The sequence below is a fragment of the Capra hircus genome, chromosome 15 (assembly GCF_001704415.2).
Source record: "Capra hircus breed San Clemente chromosome 15, ASM170441v1, whole genome shotgun sequence".
NCBI lineage: Eukaryota > Metazoa > Chordata > Mammalia > Artiodactyla > Bovidae > Capra > Capra hircus.
In genome coordinates this window covers 27,648,339-27,671,011 of record NC_030822.1, presented here as the reverse complement: position 1 = coordinate 27,671,011, position 22,673 = coordinate 27,648,339, and the positions used below count along the sequence as shown (strand labels likewise).

Genomic DNA, 22,673 nt, shown 5'->3' with positions numbered 1-22,673 from the left:
TAGAGAGGATCCTTTAGGTCACCTTGATTTCTTTAATATTTGGGCCGTGGCAGCCCACTCCAGTACTCTTGCCTAGAAAATCTGATGGACGGAGGAGCCTGGTAGGCTGCAGTCCATGGGATCACTAAGAGTCAGACACGACTGGGTGACTTCCCTTTCACTTTTCACTTTCATGCATTGGAGAAGGAAATGGCAACCCATTCCAGTGTTCTTGCCTGGAGAATCCCAGGGACGGGGGAGCCTTGTGGGCTGCCGTCTGTGGGGTTGCACAGAGTTGGACACGACTGAAGTGACTTAGCAGTAGCAGTTGATTTAAACTTTTCTTATTTAACTTTATTTTTTGATTATGTAAATCATTCTTATGGTACAGAAGGCAAAACCACATAGCGAAGTATCAGGGAAGTCTTGCTTATATCTCTGTTTCCTCCAACCTCTTCTCACCCCCATAGGCCATTTTCTGAGTTTCTGGTTTAACCTTCCAGTGTTTCTTTTTAATTGCAGAAAACCTTGGCGGAAGGGGAGGAAGGAAGGAGATGGGAGACTGAAGGAAGGAGATGAATGTGTGGGGATGGAAGAGAGGAGCTCTGTTTAAATAATGTTTGTGACATGTTGTTTTACTGGCACTCTTAGTCCCCTTTCCACTTCCTAGTTCTGAAAAAAGGCAATAAATAGCTTATCATTTTTTGAAATTTTGGAATAATTTTAGATTTAAAGAGAAGTTGCAAAGACAGTACACAGAATTCCCTTTGTTCCGTTTTCCCTAAGGTGTTAGCATCATTCAGTTCAGTTCAGTTCAGTCGCTCAATCATGTCCTACTCTTTGTGACCCCATGAACTGCAGCACGCCAGGCCTCCCTGCCCATCACCATCTCCCGGAGTTCACTCAGACACACGTCCATCGAGTCCGTGATGCCATCCAGCTATCTCATCCTCAGTCGTCCCCTTCTCCTCCTGCCCCCAACCCCTCCCAGCATCAGAGTCTTTTCCAATGAGTCAACTCTTTGCATGAGGTGGCCAAAGTACTGGAGCTTCAGCTTTAGCATCATTCCTTCCAAAGAACACCCAGGGCTGATCTCCTTTAGAATGGACTGGTTGGGTCTCCTTGCAGTCCAAGGGACTCTCAAGAGTCTTCTCCAACACCACCGTTCAAAAGCATCAATTCTTCAGCGCTCAGCCTTCTTCACAGTCCAACTCTCACATCCATACGTGACCACTGGAAAAACCATAGCCTTGACTAGATGGACCTTATTCGGCAAAGTAATATCTCTGCTTTTGAACGTACTGTCTAGGTTGGTCATAACTTTTCTTCCAAGGAGTAAGCGTCTTTTAATTTCATGGCTGCAGTCACCATCTGCAGTGATTTTGGAGCCCCCAGAATAAAGTCTGACACTGTTTCTACTGTTTCCCCATCTATTTCCCATGAAGTGATGGGACCAGATGCCATGATCTTCGTTTTCTGAATGTTGAGCTCTAAGCCAACTTTTTCACTCTCCTCTTTCACTTTCATCAAGAGGCTTTTTAGCTTCTCTTCACTTTCTGCCATAAGGGTAGTGTCATCTGCATACCTGAGGTTATTGATATTTCTCCCGGCAGTCTTGATTCCAGCTTGTGTTTCTTCCAGTCCAGCGTTTCTCATGTACTCTGCATATAAGTTAAATAAGCAAGGTGACAATATACAGCCTTGACGCACTCCTTTTCCTATTTGTTAGCATCATACATTACCATTTTACATTCTTAAAAACTAAAAATCAACATTGGCATATAATTATTATTGTTAATTCTTATCAATTTTTATTGAAGTTCAGCTGATTTATAATATCCTGTTAGCTTCAGGTGTGCAGCGCAGAGACTCCATCACACAGACGAGCGCACGCACACGCTCTTCTGTTCCTCCAGCTTTGGCTGTGCTGGTTCTCATTGCGGTATGCAGGCTTTCTCTGGTCGTGGCCGGCGGGGAGTGCTCTAGTTGCAGGCCATAGGTTTCTGTTGTTGCAGAGCACGGGCTATAGCGTGCCGGCTCAGTAGCTGTGGCTCCCGAAGCTTGCTTGTCCCGTGGCATGTGGGATCTTAGTTCCCTGCATTAGCTGGCGGATTCTTAACCACTGGACCACCAGGGAAGTCCCATATATATTCTTCTTTATCTTTTTTTTCAAAAACCATACTCTTCTTTATATTTTCTTTTCTAACAGATCATTATAAAATGTTGAGTATAAGTTCCCTGGGCCTAGTAGGTCCTTTGGCGTATTATTAATATTGTTAATCTAATTTATTAAAGTTTCAGTTCAGTCGCTCAGTCATGTCTGATTCTTTGTGACCCCATGGACTGCTGCATGCCAGGCTTCCCTGTCTATCACCAGCTCTCAGAGCTTGCTCAAACTTAGGTCCATCGAGTCTGTGATGCCATCCAACCATCTCATCCTCTGTCGTTCCCTTCTCCTGCCTTCAGTTTTCCCCAGCACCAGGGTCTTTTCCAGTGAGTCAGTTCTTTGCATCAGGTCGCCAAAGTATTGGAGTTTTAGCATCAGTTTTTCCAATGAATATTCAGGACTGATCTCGTTTAGGATGGACTGGTTGGATCTCCTTGCATTCCAAGGGACTCTCAAGAGCCTTCTCCAACACCACAGTTCAAAAGCATCAGTTGTTCAGTGCTCAGCCTTCTTTATGGTCCAACTCTCACATGACTCTCACATGACTACTGGAGAAACTATAACTTTGACTAGATGGACCTTTGTTGGTAAAGTAATGTCTCTGCTTTTTAATAAGCTGTCTAGGTTGGGTCATAGCTTTTCTTCTAATGAGCAAGTGTCTTTTAATTTCATGGCTGCAGTCACCATTGGCAGTGATTTTGGAGCCCAAGAAAATAAAGTCTCTCGCCTTCTACTGTTTCCCCATCTATTTGCCATGAAGTGATGGGACCAGATGCCATGATCTTAGTTTTCTGAATGTTGAATTTTAAGCCAGCTTTTTCACTCTCTTTCTTTCATCAAGAGGCTCTTTAGTTCTTTTTCACCTTCTGCCATAAGTGTGGTGTCATCTGCATATCTGAGGTTATTGATATTTCTCCTGGCAATCTTGATTCTAGCTTGTGCTTCATACTGCCCAGCATTTTTCATGCTTAATATTTTTAAAAATAATCATCTTGATTAGATGATAAAGTTGGGATGAATATTTTAAAGAGGAAACCAAGACAAAGGACAGAAGAGGTCCCTGTGTATATTTACTGCCTTCACCAAGATCATATCCGTAATTTACCCGAGAGTTGATTTCCTTTGTTTGAGCCAGTTGCTGGGACCATCTTGTATTTAGTTAAGCATGGTGTAATGAAAATACTTATCTTAGTGCTTCAGTTATCACAAAAAAAGAAAATTACAGGCCAATATCACTGATGAACATAGATGCCAAAATCCTGAGCAAAATGCAGACAGACTCTGACAATACACTGAGAGATTCATACACTATGATCAAGTGGAGTTTATCCCAGGGATGCAAGGATTTTTCAGTATATGCAAATCAATCGGTGTGATACATCAGATAAACAAATTGAAAGATAAAATCTGTATGGTAATCTCAATAGATAGCTCTGAGGAGCTAGCATTGGCAAAAACATGGATCTAGGACCTTACATGATCTTTTTCATGGAATAGTAAGCAGTCACTTGTGACTGGGGGTTAGGTGTGTGGAAGATCTAGTGGGAAGTAAGGATCAAGCATGGAGAGGTTGGATTGTGCAAGGCTTTGAAGGGAATAATGGGAAGTTTGTACTTTATGCTGGAGGCTTTAGGTAATGTTTTCAAGTCTTTGAATAGAGGACCAAGATTGGAATCTTTTGGCAAAATATATGTGATTATTATGTATTTAGGCTATTAGTGGTTCCTGTCAATTTAAAATTTTGACTCAGAAGGCTAATGAAAAATATGTGGTTGGAGGAAATAGTCGCTGTAATCTCCCGGGTGTGAAATGGAAACCTTTGGCAGATTGTAGAAATATAAATCTTTTAAAGTAAGCCCTAGGAGCTTTTTATAAATACATTTGGGGTTTTTCATACTTAGAATGTTAAATAAATTTATTAGACAATAACCTTCTCTATCCAAGAGATTGGGAGAAAGGATTAGGTTGCTGTGTACATGGAAAGGAAGAACTGTGCTTTGCTGGCTGACTGCACCTGTAATTGATGATGGACTTACCTCAGCAAAGTGGGCTTTCGGCCTAAAGGGAAAGCTTTAAGCATATTTTAAAACTGAGCACTTGGTTTCTATTTTTCAGTCTCTGAAATAATCAACTGACACAGGGGACTAGCTATTGAGAATGAATCTGTTGTGCTCAGACTTCACTGCCAACTTTTCTCTTGATACAAAATGATTTGGCTATCTCTTAAGGTATCTTAAGGTATTCTGTACTCTGTTGCTCAGTGGTAAAGAATCTGCGTGCAGTGCAGAAGACCTGGGTTTGATCCCTGGTTTGAGCAGATCTCCTAGAGAAGGGAATGCCTACCCACTCCATTATTCTTGCCTGGAGAAATCCCGTGGACAGAGGAGCTTGGCGGGCTACAGAGTTGGACACAACTGCGCGACTAACACTTAGGCATCTTATATTTTTGTTGATTTCTCTTGTTGCTTTTGGAGCTTTTGCATTTCCAACACGTAGGACTTCAAATAATTTTTGCATTCTAGTTGGAGGGAGGCCTAATGAAAAAATAGGGCCTGGTTGACTGCTGGTCAAGTGAGAATTTAAACTGACAACAGTTGGGTTACTGGCCTGATGAAGTGAACAGTGAGTTACTGTGTTTTTGTTTTTGTTTTGTCGTTGTCTTCTTTTCTTGGTTGTAACAGATAATCTGGCATCAGACTGAACTAGCAACAGAGGTGTGTGTATGTAATAATTGCTAATTTTGTGTTGGTGTGAGTTGGACTTTGCATCTCTACCAGCATCTTTCTGATGGGAAAAAAGCAAATTACTGCTTAGTTAATATTCCAGGAAATACTGATGCTATTCTACAGGTATATAGGATTTATATAATATTTATACTTTCCAAGAATATTTCATTTCTGTTATTTCATGCTTCCAACAGCTTTGTAAATGATATAGGGCAATAATAACTCCTATTTAACAGAAGAGATGCTGAGGCATAAGTAAAAGACTGGGTTAAGGTTGCTGGCTCAACAAATAAATGACTGGGACAACTTACCAAATTTTATCTTTGAATTGTAGCTTTCAGAAGGTTTTAGAAGAGGAAAAACTGAATGCTCCTCTTTTTGTTTTTCTTTGTGTTTCAGCGTCGTCTTAGACATCTTCGGAACATTGCTGCCCGGAACATTGTTAATAGGAATGGCCATCAGCTCCTTGATACCTACTTCACACTTCACTTGTGTAACACTGAAAAGGTATTCAAAGGTAAGAGAATCTGGACTTGCCACCCACAGATCGTTAGATCTCATTTTTATTCTTTTGTAACACAAATGATTGTCTGCATCTCTTGCTAGTATTGCTTATTAGAGAACTAAGTTATCATGCTATCTGAAAACATTTCTTGAGCCATTGTTATATATATTGAAGAAACATGTCTTTTGGATAGTTCTTTTGGATAGCTGAGCCTTACAATGATAAATTTATCATTCCTTCATGAATGTTAATGTTTAATTATTCAGTAGCTGTCATTTTAAATAGGTTACTTGAGTTTAGTATCTAGTACTAATTTGCTTATCTTTAAAATAGAATTGATTCCTTTAGTCTTGTGGTAAAATTTGGACCTAGTTCATATCTTATCATATCTGTAATTCTTTGTGTATATGGGCTCATTTTTAGAATTGCATGGTTTCTTTGAATTCATTTCCTCATACTGAAATGTGGATTCTTCCATAAGTGATAATTCTAAGAGGACATCAAATATTTGATTCAGAACTACAAGCACCTTTTGAATACATATTAGGCAAAAGACACTTGGACATAATCAGTTGACTTATGTTGAAAACTGTAAAAGAGGAAAAATAGTATAATGGCAGGAATATTGAATTAGGATTAAAACTACATTGATATTAGCTCTGGCTATTTCAGCTAGTATGTAACTATATACCAGCTATGTAACAGTTTGTAACTATATACCAACTATATACAAGTATATATACTATATACTGAAATAGCTTGCTATGTAGTTTTTGGACAAAGAAACAAGGACTGTAAATTCCACCATTTTTACAGTTTTATTTCATTCTTCGGTTTCGTTCTAACCACTGCATATTTTTAAAACAATTGTATTAATCTGAACGAGTAACTCTAGCTACTATAACAAATGCTATGAGTCGTTCAGTGTCTTGGCATAATAAATTTCTTAAACACTGAGTTCAGTGTTTGCGCGGTCTTTGGGAGGTGGTGAAGGACAGGGAAGCCTGGCGTGCTATAGTCCATGGGGTTGCAAAGAGTCAACACAACTGAGCAACCGAACAAAGTTCAGTGTAGTTGTTACTTATCAGATACTGGCCTGGCAGTTCTCCTCTGACTGGTGGCTCAGGTATCCAGGCTGCTTCTGTTTTGGAATGATGCTTCTCGTATGGCAAGGGAGAGGGATTATTTGAGGGAGATTTTTAAATGGAAATGTTCCACATCAATTCCATGACATGCCCTTAGCCGTATATCAGTTACATCATCCTTTTTAGGTGAACAGGGCATGGGAAAATATTGTCTTCTGTGTCCAGAAGAAAAATGAAACAGTTTGGTGACTGTCTGTGCTAAGGGTATACGGATTTTTGCAGATCTTATTAGGTTTGGTCTGCTGCTCACTAATTGGCTTCATCACTAGCAATATATGACAATGCCAAAGTACTTTACATTTTTTAAAGGTTTCCATATAATCAGTTCTTGGTTGTCTTTGTTAGAACTTCTGAGTTCTTCCTCTAGTGTTACCTCTGATAATAGTTACTGACATTGAACTTAGTACATTTTAAGTATTTGGTAAATGATAGCAATTATTAGTGGAATTGTAATGTTAACATGCATAATAGTAGTTTCTAAAAAGGGTAGTCATGGGACTGGTTGATGACCATGATATAAAAACTTGTCCAAGAGATACAATGAAAACAAAGTGATTTTTTTTGTTGTTGTTTTTTTTCCTTGTCCTCTCTAGTTCACTTTATATCTTGAGCTTAGAAGTTATTATGGAATATTTTTTTTTTTTTTTGGACTGTTTCTTGAAGTTATTTCAATAAAATGGTTATTAACACAATAAGGGACTAGCTGGTTTCAGACCACAGGGAAGTCCAGTGTCTAGTAGTGGTATTGAGTCTGTTACTGACTGGCAAGCCCTTTGGCTGTGGCATTTAGTTCCTCTTGTGTGCTGTTAATTTATTTCTAAAATGAGAGGATTGATGATTCCTGAAACTTCCCTCTGCTCCAGAATGTCATGGTTGAATGAAGTCTATTGACATAATAGACTTGTTGGGGCTGCATGGTCGGCTCTGTAACTTTTCACTGCCATAGGAGGAGCCAGAAAACTCTTTACTTAGTAAGCCTAATTAATACACCCTGAAATTAAAAGACACTTACTCCTTGGAAGGAAAATTATCACCAACCTAGATAGCATATTAAAAAGCAGAGACATTACTTTGCCAACAAAGGTCCGTCTAGTTAAGGCTATGGTTTTTCCAGTGATCATGTATGGATGTGAGAGTTGGACTGTGAAGAAAGCTGAGTGCTGAAGAATTGATGCTTTTGAACTGTGGTATTGGAGAAGACTCTTGAGAGTCCCTTGGACTGCAAGGAGATCCAACCAGGCCATCCTAAAGGAGATCGGTCCTGGGTGTTCATTGGAAGGACTGATGCTGAAACTGAAACTCCAGTATTTTGGCCACCTCATGCGAAGGGTTGACTCATTGGAAAAGACCTTGATGCTGGGAGGGATTGGGGGCAGGAGGAGAAGGGGACGACAGAGGATGAGATGGCTGGATGGCATCACCGACTCAGTGGACATGAGTTTGGGTGAACTCTGGGAGATGGTGATGGACAGGGAGGCCTGGCGTGCTGCGATTCATGGGGTCACGAAGAGTGGGACACGACTGAGCGACTGGACTGAACTGTCTTCTTGGAGCTGTGATGGTAAACGTGAATATCCGTTGCGTGATCATCGTGTGGCCCTTGGTGTAGGATGACCACAATGGAAGGCCCATGGGCTCTTCTTAAAAGCCTCCTGTACCACCTGCCTAGTGGCATCATTTCTCAGTTTCAGAAGAAGTTGGTTTTTTTTTTTTTTATTTGGAAGAATATCTAAAATGCTGATTTCTTCGTTATTCTTTTATTTCAGCTGAATTCACAGCAGAGCGTAAGAAGCTATGAGTGAGTTTTTTTTGATTTTTGACACTTTTTTTAGTGCTCTTAGGAGATTGTCTATTTCTCAGGTAGTTCAAATTGAACACCATTTATTACATTCTCAGAGAACAAAGCTTTGTGTCAGTGGTTGAGGAACTAGTTCTAATACTGGTTCCTTCTTAAACTTGGAAGTTTTATAAAATCAAGTTTGTTCTTTAGCCATAGTTATTTCTCCCCCATGAAATGTGAGTGCCTGTGCTTTCCTGGAATGCCAGCCAGTTATTTTGATGCATTAGAAGATGACCTCTACATAGTTCAGTCTGGGGGTCTCATGCATGTGTTATAGTTTCAGATATCACTTGTCACTCTAACAGCTTACAAATGTGTTTCTTTAGTTTCGCCTCCTCCCTGAACTCATACTGATGTATTCAGTTGCCTACTGTGCATCTCCATTTGGAGCCTAGGAGGTGACTTAAACTCGATAGATTCAGCAGTGAGTCTGATGTTCTAACCCTGATCTGTCTCCTGTATTCATCCCTCTATCAGAAAATGGCAACTCTTTCCATTTGCTTGGCCAGAAACCTTGGAATCACCCTGCATTGTCCTCTTTTATATTCCATACCCAATTTTTCAGCAGATGTTTTTGGTTCTTACTACCAAAATATATCTATAATCTTCTCTTTTCTTACTACCTCCAGACTATCATGCATGAATTGTTGAGGTAGACTTCTAACAGGTCTGTCTGCCCACGCACTCTTTTCAGTGTGGTCTCAACTGAGATCCTGTTAAGATGAAAGTCAGGTCCTGTTATTCCTCCCCTCAAAGCCTCCAGTGGCTTCGTGTTGCATTCAGAGTAAAAGCTAAAGTTCTTGTTTCCTAGGCCTTTCATGAACTGGCCGTCTCTCACCTCTCGGCACTTATCTCTTTCTCCTCTTCTAGTTCTCTCTGTTCCATGCCTATTGCCCTTGCCTTTCTTGAATTCAGATCGGCTTCAGTTTAAGGCACCTGCCTGGACCCTCCTCCTGATGGCCACATGACTAGCTCCTCTGCCTTCTTTCAGGTCTTCACTCCAGATCTTTCCTCAGAGAAACTCTGCTTGATCACTGACTAACCCTTTTAAAAATTGCAACTCTTCTCCCCGTCTTTTGTGTTTGATTTTTCTCCACGATACTCCAGATTGTCTGACATAACTGTATGTTTACTTATTTGCTTAATGCATGTCTCTCTCCACTAATATAAGCTCCATTTGAGTAGAAATTTCTCTGTTTCCAATACTTGGATTAATGCTTGGCACAAAGTAAGCCCCCAGATATTTTCATTTAATTTTTGAATAGCTAATATAGTCCATGGCTCAAAATATATATATGAAGGTTTATATTAAAATCTTCCTCTCATCTGTTTCATCTTGCTAGTTTTTTTGCTGTACCTGGTTTATCTTTACTGATATTCTTTATGCAATTGTGAGTAAAAATTGTACCAATTGTATATGTGTATATATATGTTTCTGTGCCTTGCATTTTTCACTTAATATATTTTAGATGTCTTCCCATATTATTTCATAAAGAGCTTCTCTAATTTTCTTTTTTTCTGTTTTGCATTGAACAGTCATGCCATAATTTATTTAACTGACTTCTTTTGATGAGCATTTAGTTGTTCTGGTCTTCTGCTATATAGACAGCATTGCCATGAACAGTTTCATTGGTATATATTATTTTGTGTGAGTGCTAGTAAGGCTTTAGGGTAAATTCCAGAGTGGAAGTACGAATATTACAAAATTGTCCTTGTCGATGTTCCCACCTGCTGTGTATGGGTACCCTTTTCCCTACAGCCTGACCAGCAGACTGTGCAATCAAACTTGTGAAATTTTGCCAATCTGATAGTTGGAAAATAGTTTATAAAGTTTGTTTCTTCTTTTCTGAGTGAAGTTGAGATACTAAAAAGCATTTGTTAAATAAATGGAATGCTATATAATAGCATGTTTTGACATGCCGTTGGAACCATGCTTTGCAATCTCTGCTTGCTTTGTTTGCTTAGGTCTTAGCATGGATAGAGAAGCATTTGTATCTAATAGTCCCTTTCATGTAGAACTAGTCTTGCATGATATCTTTTTGAAATTTTATTTGTCTAATAGTTTTGCTCAAGTTGAATTAATGAAAATTCACAGAATTATATTAATAACAATGATAGCTTATAAAGTATTGTTAATTCAGTATTTCATTTGAGCCTCATAACAGCCCTGTTATTTTCCAGGTGTCATTCTCCTTTAAAGGTGAAGAAACTATGGCCCAGGAAAGTTAATTGACTTGTCCAGGGTCAAACTTATACATGGTGCATTGGGGACTGGAACTGTTTTTTTCACTTTAAATTCTCCTGAATTCACTATTTTGTTGTGCACCATGTTGCTGATTTATCGACAGTCAAAGTATAGCAGAATGGTAGACAGTGTAGGCCCACATTTAACACTTCAGAAATTCCTTTAGACTTGGTGAGTCCTTTCCAAACTCTATGGCTCCTTTGTTGACCTTTCTCCATTAAAATTAGCAAGTCCATTTTGAGCATCTAATGGGGAAAGCAAATTGTGTAGTTTCATTTATGTATGTATATAGCTAGTCAGCAAAGTTTTGAAAAAAATAATAATGCTGTTCATTTTTTTAGAGCTGAAGATATATATGTTGGAGACTCTTTAGACACTTTACAGATTAAGCTGAGGAATTCTCTCAAAAGAAAAAAGGAATAGCTTTAATTTTTTTCCACTGCTTTAAAAAATATTGCATACTTGGAGCAAATTAGGCAATACAAAACTATATTAAGTGAAAGTACCTTGTAATAACAAGGAACACAATTTTAGCCCCAAAACTCTCCCCCCCCAGAAACATATTGGGAATGAATTAGAGTATATGTATGTATATTAGAAAAGAACATATGTATATATATACACACACATGTATGTAGCCAATTTATGATTGGCATTGGTTAACTGTTTGGGAAAAAATGAAAAGGTTGGGGTTCCCTTGTGGTCCAGTGGTTAAGAATCCACCTGCCAGTGCAGGGGACATGGGTTTGATCCCTGCTCTGGGAAGATCCCATGTGCTGTGGAGCAGCTAGGCCCCGTGTGCCGCAGCTGCTGAGCCTGCAGTCTGGGCCCTGCCGAGCCCATGTGCTGCAGCTACTGAAGCCCGAGTGCCTAGAGCCTGTGTTCTGAGACAAGAGAAGCCGCAGCGAGAAGCCTGTGCACCGCAGTCATAGTAGCGCCGACTCTCCGCAGCTAGAGAAACGCCGCGTGCAGCAGTGGAGACCCAGCACAGCCAGCGAATTAGCTAATTGAAAACAAACAGATGTGTAGGGTTGGCTACTGTTGAGTGGGACTGTAAATTGGTACAGTGTTTATAGAGAACAATCTGGCAATATCTATCAAATTCAAGCTTTTTTTCCTTTTATCTTGCCATTTCACTTGAAGTCTGTCTTATAGGTTCATGTGTCTTAGAATATATATCTTTCAAAGATTATATATAATGTTACTTGAAATATCCAAAAACTATCAGTAACTTAAATATTCATCAAGAAAAGTTTCCTTTTAAAAACAATTAGAATTATCCCTTCTCTTATTTAATTGTTCAAAATAGAAAAATTTAAAAATTGCCAAGCAGTAAATAAAAGTAAGCAGCCTAACCCTATCACTTAAGATAAATGTTGTTCATGTAATTGTAGAAATTTGTATCCTGTGGTAAATTCTCTCATAAAACCTGCTTTTTTCATTAGTGTGTTGTGGCTATCTTGCCACAAAATAGGATGATTATCACTATTACTATTTTTTAAAGGAAGACAAGCATAGAATAGTATAGATGCAATTTTTTGTGAAGAAACACTTTAACCAAAAGGCCCTTGCCCGTAAGAACTTTATATCCAGGTCCACTTTTCCTCTACTGCTTGATGATTCCCACACTTCAGTCTTGTGGACTACTTTGGCAAGTTTTACTCTCTTTGAATTTCATCTCTAATGCTACATACTGAATATATTTTAAGAAGTCCCATTTTTTCCCACAATCTGTGAAGTTGTTGATTCAATCAAAATTTTACTGAGTGCCTACTCTGTGCCGGGAATAGTTTTACATGTTGAGGACACAGCAGTTATACAAAACGAAAATGCTATTGCCCTTATGGAGCTTACTGTTAGGGGTTGGGTATATGAGTCGTAAATTTCAATGTTAGGAGAAAGTAAAGCTTATCCATGTATCACCCAAAGTCGTCTCATATATCAGTGATATGTGGCTCGCCCTTGGGGAATATTGCCCTATAGCAGCATACGGGTACAGAGTCCTTGTAGGCTCTGCACTGACAGAGCGTCACAGAGTAACTTCGGCAGAGACAGCAGAGGCAATACTGAAGGGTTCTTAGGAATGTCTGTGTGAACCTCTGACACAGTCTTTCTTTTAATTGTATCTTCGGGTTTTGTAACATTTACAGTATAAATGAAGGTGTGTAGAATCATGGAATTTTAGTGGTTATAGAAGGCCTTGATTACTAGTCTGATTGTCAAAAGTGTCATGAAGAAGTGAGCCCAAGAAAATGCGAGCGGAATGTTAATGACATGTAGAGCTAGAACTTTGGTTCCCTGGTTGCTGGGTGAGCGTTCTCTGCACAGTACTACAATGGAGAATCACTGGAGATGGTTGAGACTAACGGAGCATATGGAACTGGTTGTAGACAATGGCAGTAGTTAAGGGAGAATAAAGTCTGAGTTTTTAAGGCCTTACCTTAGACTCTGGGGTAAAAGGAGCCAGTCAGAGAAAAATAACTAAATGAAATCTTAATAGATTTTGACCTTTCTTTACCAGTGTTTTTCTCTTTAAAACTTTTTAATTTTAAACAGGGTCTTACTGTGTAGCACAGGGAACTATATTCAATATCCTATAATAAACTGTAATGGGGAAGAATATGAAAAAGAATAAATATTTGTATATGTACAACTGAATCACTTTGCTGTATACCAGAAACTAACACACTGTAAATCAACTATGCTTCAATTAAAAAACTTTTATTTAATAATCTGTATTTTAATTTTTATAGATAAATATATAGAGAGAATAGACCCTTGAAAATGTTTTGTGTTTTTTTTTTTTAACTAGAGCATATGTTAAAAAATTTATAGGATTAAGAGTTAGTGAGCTTATTTTCTTCCACATCACTTACTGTTCTTTTTCTTCTTTTCCAGAATTTTATAGGAGTGAAGTGATTAAGAATTCCTTGGTAAGTTTGCTTTCTGACAGGTGCATATGACTAAGCCTATGACTCCTATTTTAGAAAATGCTGAGACATAAAATAAGTTGAAGTTCAGTTCTGGTATTATATTTCTACAGTTAAATCTTCTGCTCAATTATTGCTTAAATCTTCACTGATTTGTTCATTGATGTATCTCTAGTGCTTAGAGCATGCCTGGCACAAAGTAGGTGCTTGATAAATATTTGCTGAATGCAGTGATACTTTTTCTGTTAAAAACCTTTTTTTTTTTTCTCAAATCATTCTATAATTCTGTCATTTCTGTTTGCTCTTGAGGTTTTTGACTATTTAACTTTCCAAACATCATAATAAATGATGTTTTTGTATGTAGTTCTTAAGAATTTTATGGCTAGGGCCATTGTATAGGACCTTTCCACTTATTTTTTGGCCATAGAGTTGCTCAAGTAAAAAGTTGGAGAGGTCCTACTTTTGTGAATGGGTACACTACATATTTGCATGATGATTCAATTTGGCCACGTTAATAAAAAGAAAAGCTTTATGGTACTGATAATATTCTTATAGCAATCCAGCCGTATTGGATTTAGCCCCTGTCCACTTTTTCAGCCATGTCTGCTAACAGTTTTTCTCACTCAGCCTTGTGTTCCAGGCTTACCTCATTTTTTCAGTGCCTCAAACATGTCAAACTTGCTTGTTCTTATGCCTACAGCACCTGTTGCCTTGCTTCTTCACTTGGCTGAAGAATCCTTTGAGGTCTGAGCTATGTCACTTCAGCCTGGCCTTCTATGACTGTTCCATCTAAAGTAGTTTCCTTTCCACTCTTTTTCACATCACTCTGTTTTATTTTCTTTAGAGCATTTATCACTGTTGGAAACTCTTGCCCATTGATCTGTTTATTATGTCTCCCACTTACAAGTGTGGAGTTTCATGAGAGTAGGGACCTTGCCAGTCTTGTTCACCTTTGAAACCCTAGAGTCTAGAATATTGTAGATGCTAAGTAAATATTCGTTAGATGAATAAATGGATAACCACAAAGTGTTATCTTACAGAATCCTTTTACATATGTTATCTCATTTTGATCCTTAGAGCAACTTGTAGACAGGGTAGATCTTAAGACACTGACGTGCAGAGAGTCTCTGACTTTTGCAGAATCACACACAATTGCGGGACCAGAACTCAAATCCAGGCCCTCCATCTTCAAGTCTCTACTACTCTTTCCTCTTCATCAAGCTGTCTTTTTCTTTTTTTTTGGCCATGCCACGTGGCTTGGGGCATCTTAGTTCCCTGATCAGAGACTGAACCCAGACCCTCAACAGTGAGAGCTTGGAGTCCTGACCACTGAACTGCTAGGAAGACCAGCTGCGCCACCAGGGAAGCCTGACACATAGTAGCCGCTAAATATCGTTTCTGCTCCTATACTGGCTCAGTTGGAGACAGAAACGGTCTGCAGACAATTGAGAGGTGGGGAGGGTAGGTTTAGGGAGCAAATAGCGTAGAAGGGCTCCTCGATTCATTCTACTCCCTTTGCTGTAGTGAAAACTCAGTTTTCTCAAGTTAAATACACATGGGCAACCAGTATCCAGATCAAGAAATAGAATGTTTTTCGTGCCCCGGAAGCCCCCTTACACCATCTTCAGTTACTACTCCTCTCTGACTTTTAACATGGGCTTCCCTGATAGCTCAGCTGGTAAAGAATCTGCCTGCAATGTGGGAGACCCTGGTTCAGTTCCAGGGTTGACAAGATCCCCTGGAGAAGGGAACAACTTACCCACTCCAGTATTCTGGCCTGGAGAATCCCATGGACTGTGTAGCCCATGGGGTTGCAAAGAGCTGGACATGACTGAGTGACTTACACTTTTCTGACTTTTAACATAATAAATTAATTTACCTATTTGTGAGCTTTGTAGAAATGGAATCATATAGTGTCTGTTCTTTTGTGTCTGACTTTGACGTCTTAACTGTATATTGTAAGAGTCATTCATATTGTGAGGTATACTTGTTTTCTCTATTGTCTTTCGTTGTGTGAATATACCAGAAGTTATCCATTCTTCGGTTACTGGGAATTTGGTTAGTTTCTGGTTTTGTTTGTTTTCTGGCCATGTTACATGGCATATGGGATTTTAGTTACCGGACCTGGGAATGAACTTGTGCCCCTGTAGTGGAAGCGTGGAGTCTTTAACCACTGGAGTACCAGGGGAAGTGCTTGTTTCTAGTTTTGAGCTAACATGAACAGTACTGCTATGGATATTCTTGGATATCTGTTGGTTGAATGTTTGTATGCATTTCTGTTGCGTATATATCTAGAAGTGGGCTTGCTGGGAATATGCATATTATAGGCTTTAGTACATATTGCTAAATAGTTATTATTTGTTTACATTCTCATTAGCAGTCTGTGAAAGTTCTTTCTGGTTATTCCACATTATTATGAATACTTGATATTTTTATAATGTGTTGAATTTAAATTATTGCTAGATATTATATATAGGATTGTTTCAATTTAAATCAAGAGATTCTTAACTGACAGACTAAGCACATGTAGTGTCAGTAGTGTCAATAGCTTAAAAGAATTGATATTAAGAACAACTATATACTGCTATGTATTCTAATGAGGTCCCTGTATAGCACAGGGACCTCAGTGCTCTGTGGTGACCTAAATGGGAAGGAAATCCAAAACATAGGGGATATATGTATGTGTATAACTTATTTACTTTGCTGTACAACAGAAAGTAACACAGCATTGTAAAGTAACTATACTACAATAAAAAAAAAACACAAAAAGACAACTATTATTAAGGTTGTGCGTGTAGATAGTGACACCTGATGATGCTTTTGAACTGTGGTGTTGGAGAAGACTCTTGAGAGTCCCATGGACTGCAAGGAGATCGAACCAGTCCATTCTAAAGGAGATCAGTCCTGGGTGTTCTTTGGAAGGACTGATGCTAAAGCTGAAACTCCAGTACTTTGGCCACCTCATGCGAAGAGTTGACTCGTAGGAAAAGTCTCTGATGCTGGGAGGGATTGGGGAAAGGAGGAAAAGGGGACGACAGAGGATGAGATGGCTGGATGGCATCACCTACTCGATGGACGTGAGTTTGAGTGAACTCTGGGAGTTGGTGATGGACAGGGAGGCCTGGCATGCTGCAGTTCATGGGGTTGAAAAGAGACACGACTGAGCGACTGAACTGAACTGAACTGAAGACTGCCATCTAGTGGTCAACAAGTACAGGACCTTACTGATTTTAACATTTCTAAAGTCAGAATTTATCTTACAATGGAAGAAAAATGTTACAATGGAAGATGAAAGAAAAATCTTACAATGAAGAAAAGAATGAAAAAGTTGGCTTAAAACTCAACATTCAGAAGATTAAGATCATGGCATCTGGTCCCATCACTTCATGGCAAATAGATGGGGAAACAGTGGAAACAGTGAGAGACTATTTTTTGTACTCCAAAATCACTGCAGATAGTGACTGCAGCCATGAAATTAAAAGATGCTTGCTCCTTGGAAGAAAAATCATGACCAACTTAGACAGCTTATTAAAAAGCAGAGACATTACTTAGCCAACAAAGGTCTGTCTAGTGAAAGCTATGGTTTTACCAGTAGTCATGTAAGGATGTGAGAGTTGGACTGAAGAAAGCTGAGCATCAAAGAATTGATGCTTTTAACTGTGGTGCTGGAGAAGACTCTTGAGAGTCCCTGGGACTGCGAGGAGATCCAACCAGTCCATCCTAAAGGAGATCAGCCCTGGGTGTTCATTGGAAGGACTGATGCTGAAGCTGAAACTTCAGTACTTTGGCCACCTAATGCGAAGAACTGACTCATTTGAAAAGATCCTGATGCTGGGAAAGATTGAAGGCGGGAGGAGAAGGGAACAACAGAGGATGAGCTGGTTGGATGGCATCACTGACTCAATGGACGTGAGTTTGAGTAAACTCTAGGAGTTGGTGCTGGACAGGGAGGCCTGGCGTGCTGCAGTTCATGGGGTCACAAAGAGTTGGACATGACTGAGTGACTGAACTGAAAGTCAGAATTTATCTTACAGTGGAAGAAAAATACTTGTTAGAATTGATGATAAATTGGAATGTGTTTGTGTGTTGTGAAGTCACTCAGTCGTCTCCGACTCTTTGCAACCCCATGGATTGTACCCTACCAGGTTCCTCTGTCCATGGGATTTTTCAGGTAAGAGTCCTGGAGTGGGTTGCCATTTCCTTCTCCAGATCTTCCCAACCCAGGGATTGAACCCGGGTTTCCTACGTTGTAGGCAGACACTTTACCATCTGAGCCATCAGGGAAGTCCGTAAATTGGAACCTGTTAGATGCAATAAATATAATTGAGTAAAATAAAGCAGTGTAGTGAAGTATCTGGCAGGGGTAGTGGCTGAATTTCTGTGGTAGTCACATGAAAGGTCTCATTTGAGCAGATAGCTGAAAAAAATGAGGGAACATGCCATGTATCAGAGGATGAGATGGTTAGACAGCATCACCGAGTCAATGAACATGAACTTGAGCAGACTCCAGGAGATAGTGGTAGACAGGGAAAGGTGGTGTGCTGCAGTTCATGGCGTGGCAAAGAGTCAGATACGATTTAGTGACTGAACAACAGCAACGATGTATCTAAGAGGGGAAGACTGTTCCAGGCCAAGAAGTAGGAAACCACAAGGCGTGTTCTTGAGGTTTTCAAGGAATGGCTAAGAAGTTAGTGTGGCCGGAGTGGAGTGAGTGGTTTGAGATTTTGACAAGCTTGACGGAGACAGGGAGAAAGAATCAGGACAGCAGAGGAAATGACCTGGAGAGATAGCAGATAGTAGTCAAGGGGTGGATGGCATGGGAACGAGTTTTTGAGAGGTAACACAAAATTGAGGGCAACTAGTGAACAAGGACCCCCAGCTTATTCATTTTTCTATTTTCTAATGTCCCTAGCACAGTGAAGTCCAGCGTCCATTGCATTAACTAGAATAATCCACTGTTGACATGCTAGATGGTGGAGCTGTGTCTCCAAGCTATATGTCAGAGTCCTGATTTCTTCTCAGATATATTTAGCATTGAACAGTTGGTAGTGAATGTATAATTCAGCTTTCTTATATCAGGGTTCAGCTAACCATACCCTCCAGACTCGTTATTTGTTGATTTTTGGTTCAGGGGGAAATTAATATTCTTAACATTATTGAAGGGCCATTGGTTAATTAAAAACTAAAATAATTGAAGTGGTAAGAATGGAAGTAACTAAATTCTCTAAATTGGGTTTTGTACATACATAAAAGTAGAGGCGAATTGGTTAATGAACCCACATGAAAGTGAAAGTCACTCAGTCGTGTCCAACTCTTTGAGACCCCATGGACTATACAGTCCATGGAATTCTCCAGACCAGAATACTGGAGTGGGTAGCCTTTCCCTTCTCCAGGGGATCTTCCCAACCCAAGGATCAAAGCCAGGTCTTCCACATCGCGGGCGGATTCTTTACCAGCTGAGCCACAAGGGAAGTCTGAGAATACTGGAATGGGTAGCCTATCCCTTCACCAGTGGATCTGCCTGACCCAGGAATTGAACCGGGGTCTCCTGCATTGCAGGCGGATTCTCTACCAACTGAGCTATCAGGGAAGCCCAGTGAACCCATGTGCACCATCTTTAACAATTATCAAGTTAATTATTGCGTATTTTATTTTTTACGAAAAAGTTTTTCTTTTTTATTAAGAAAATTAAAAATCTTATGGTGGCAGGAGGAAGAGTGATAGCTAGTTCCTGTGTGTTTGGAAATCCGTCTCTTTCACAGCATTGTGCTGCCCCCCTTACATCACACTCCCTTCTGCTGGTTAGATGTCTCTTAGAGGTCTAACAGAGGTCAGTGATAGGCCTTATAATTGAATAAACAAAGTTCTAGAGCATGTGCTTTCAGGGAAAGCATGTGACAGAGTTATCAGAACCAAAACTTGTTTGAATTGAGAGTGCATGAGATATTTTTAAATCTTTGGGAAAAAATTGACTGGACAATAGAAATATTTTTTATGAGTTACTGGCCTGAGGGGTTGTCACAGAAGTGTATGTTCTAATTGAACTGAGTTAACATTTCATTTTTGTGTGTGTGTGAGAGAGAGAGAGAGAGCACGTGCGAGCTAGAGAGAGAGAGAGAGAGAGAGAGAAGGGAGTTGGATCCTCTTGCTTAGCCATCTTATGCTACTTTGTGTTAAACTTCATCATCATGCAATTGTAAGACCAGGGAAGAACAGGCTTCTTTCGGAACATGTAGGAATGTCATTTATCTTAGTTTGGTGAGGGGGGTCAGGAGAGGCCTCTTATAATAAGTGATTCCTAAGTTGAGACATGAAGGATGAATAAAGGTGAATGAGACAAAGGAGAGAGAGTTTTGGGCTGGGTAATAGTTACTGCTTATGAATTTAGTATGCCATTCCTGAGAGTTATCTTGTATGTTTTGGGGAAGTTGGAACAGCTTTTATTAATTCTTAGTTGTGTTTCTTGTGTCTGTAATTTGTTTTTGAGTGATAAAATAGTGACATCTTGTTTGTGTTTTGAAACCTTTCTGTATATGTGTTCCTTTAATAAATAAGTATCAGTTGGACAGTGTTTTAGAGAAATTGCCCAGGTAATAAATAATAATTTTAGATTCTCCTGGAGGTGAATTTTTCAAAGCTATAAATATCCTAATATTCTGCCACTGTACTTTCAGTGAATAAGATATACGTCCCTAAATGATGTTAGTACTTGAATAATTTGTTCCATCTAGACATGGGCTTATATGTATAGGTTAAATGTAGAAAATCATCTAGATCTTTACAATGACATTATTAGGCAGTGGAGTCTTTAATATGTGGCAGACCATATCTGTATCTGAGTGGACCAGCTCAGAAATGATTGGTTGTTGTCTGGCAGCTATTCTATAAAATTATAAAGGAAGGTCATTGTAATGAGAAGATTGACAATAGTTCTATATTAATGTTCTTTTGGTTTAAAATGTTGATTCAGGCCATCTATTCAGCCACAGAAACAACTTCAAAAGACTACTGTCCTTTCCAAAGACTTTTAATTAGTTTTGGAATAAAGTATTCTTTGTGCCCATCATCCCATCCCTTAAATGTGGTCCTTCATATTTAAGGGCCATACATTCACGAAGTCTTTTTTTTTTTTTTTTCCATTTTGGAAAGGGGTGTTTATTTCATGCTTTTTCTGCTGAGAATTTGAAATTACACTATTTCATATTCCAGAGCACATGGAGTTTAGTTGAGAGATGACCTTACACATAGGGGAGTAAATGGCTGTCTTTTCAGGTGGTTAATCCTCCAACTCCTGTCTTCAGGCTTTAGGACCCAAAATGACATCAGGAAGAGATAGCTTTGTTTTTATGTCTGTAGGTTCCTCCTTGTAAGATGCAGTACCTACTAAAGCTGAAAACATCTATGATTCAGCACCTAGTTCACTCTTATGTAGATACCTAACAGAAACAGAGACACATACTTGCCAGAGGACACGTACATACAGAATTGATAAATAATTTGTATGAATCTCACTAATATGCTAAGCAAAAGAGCATATGCCATATAAAAGTTCAGTAGCAAGCAGGTATTTTTTCCATTATTGAATGGAAGATGCTGTATTTTTTCCCTTATTGAACCTTTGAAAATTTTTGTCTTATTAGTTTGTATTGCGATACAGCACACATTCCAGTAAAGGGCATAGATAATAGCTTGGTGACTTTTCACAGGGAACTGCTGCTGCTGCTGCTAAGTCACTTCAGTCGTGTCCGACTCTGTGTGACCCCATCGACGGCAGCCCACCAGGCTCCCCCCTCCCTGGGATTCTCCAGGCAAGAACACTGGAGTGGGTTGCCATTTCCTTCTCCACTGCATGAAAGTGAAAAGTGAAAGTGAAGTCGCCCAGTCGTGTCCAACTCTTAGTGACCCTTTGGACTGCAGCCCACCAGGCTCCCCCGTCCGTGGGATTTTTCCAGGCAAGAGTCCTGGAGTGGGTGCCATTGCCATGTAACCAGATCAAGAACAACAGCATTATTTTGTGTTCTCCCGCTAGTTACTACTTCCTTCCAAAGACCACCACTATCCTGACTTCTAGATTAGTCCCGCTTGCTACTGAACTTTTTTTTATATGGCACATACCCTTTTGCTTGGCATATTAGTGAGATTCATACAAATTATTTATTAATTCTGTATGTACGTGTCCTTCGGCAAGTATGTGTCCCTGTTAGGTATCTACGTAAGACTGGAACTAAGTGCTGAATCATAGGTGTTTTCAGCTTTAGTAGGTACTGCCAGATAGCTTTCCAAAGTTGCTTGTACCAGTTACATCCATACCAGCAGTGTGAAGTTTTTAGTTGCTCCACATTCTTGCCCAAACTTGTTATTGTTTTGACAATTTGAGCCATTCTGGTGAGCTAGTGGTATTATATTGTGATTTTAATTTACATTTCCTCATGTATTACTCTAATTGATCACCTTTTCTAGTGTTTATTGGTCATTTTTATATTCTTTTTCCTCAATTTATATTTTTATGAAGTGCCTGCTCTGGAGAAACAGTGCCAGTTAGTGTCAATTAAAAATAAACACATTCTGTGCAAGGATTTGGATTTTTAAAAAAAAATATGTTCATGAGATCTATTCTTAAACTATCTATTTGATAGTTTAAGTAGTCTTTTCTTCATGTTTCCTGTTTTTGATTATCTCAAGTTTTGTGCAGTTGGTTTGTTGAATTCTACTCTATTCTGTGGTTTCACTCATGCCTGTGAGTATGTAGCCCTTTTGTTGTTTGAGCTCAATGTGGAGGACTTCTCGTAGACCTGAGTGACACCTGGGTCTGGGCTTTGAATTATGTTCTTGTCTCTCTTTAAGACTACCCAAACCAACGCTTCAAGTTTATATACGTTGGCAAATTCCTTTAAGGGAAAAGTCCTCTAGATTTACATTTATTTCTTTGAGTTCTAGCTTTCCTTTTTGTCTTGGAAAACCTTTAGTGATGATGGTGGTTATATTTTAGCCAACATTTTTAATTGGTTTCAGAGGGAGGACCCTCTAGCTTGCCATTATCAAAAATGGATGGTTGCCTTCCATTCATTCCTTGGATCATGTGTGAAATCTGATCTTGCTATTTCATAGTAACTCATCTGTTTTACTCAAAATATTT

General features: G+C 39.3%; 1 protein-coding gene across 2 annotated transcripts in view; it reads left to right on the top strand.

The window, feature by feature from the left end:
* UVRAG (UV radiation resistance associated) overlaps positions 1-22,673 on the top strand; it is a 320,457-nt gene that overhangs the window by 28,511 nt on the left and 269,273 nt on the right. For both annotated transcript variants that reach the window (XM_018059329.1, XM_018059330.1), the window contains 2 exons: positions 5,272-5,389; positions 13,506-13,540. In XM_018059329.1, the coding sequence (XP_017914818.1) occupies positions 5,272-5,389; positions 13,506-13,540 (153 nt within the window). The remainder of the gene's footprint in view (positions 1-5,271; positions 5,390-13,505; positions 13,541-22,673) is intronic.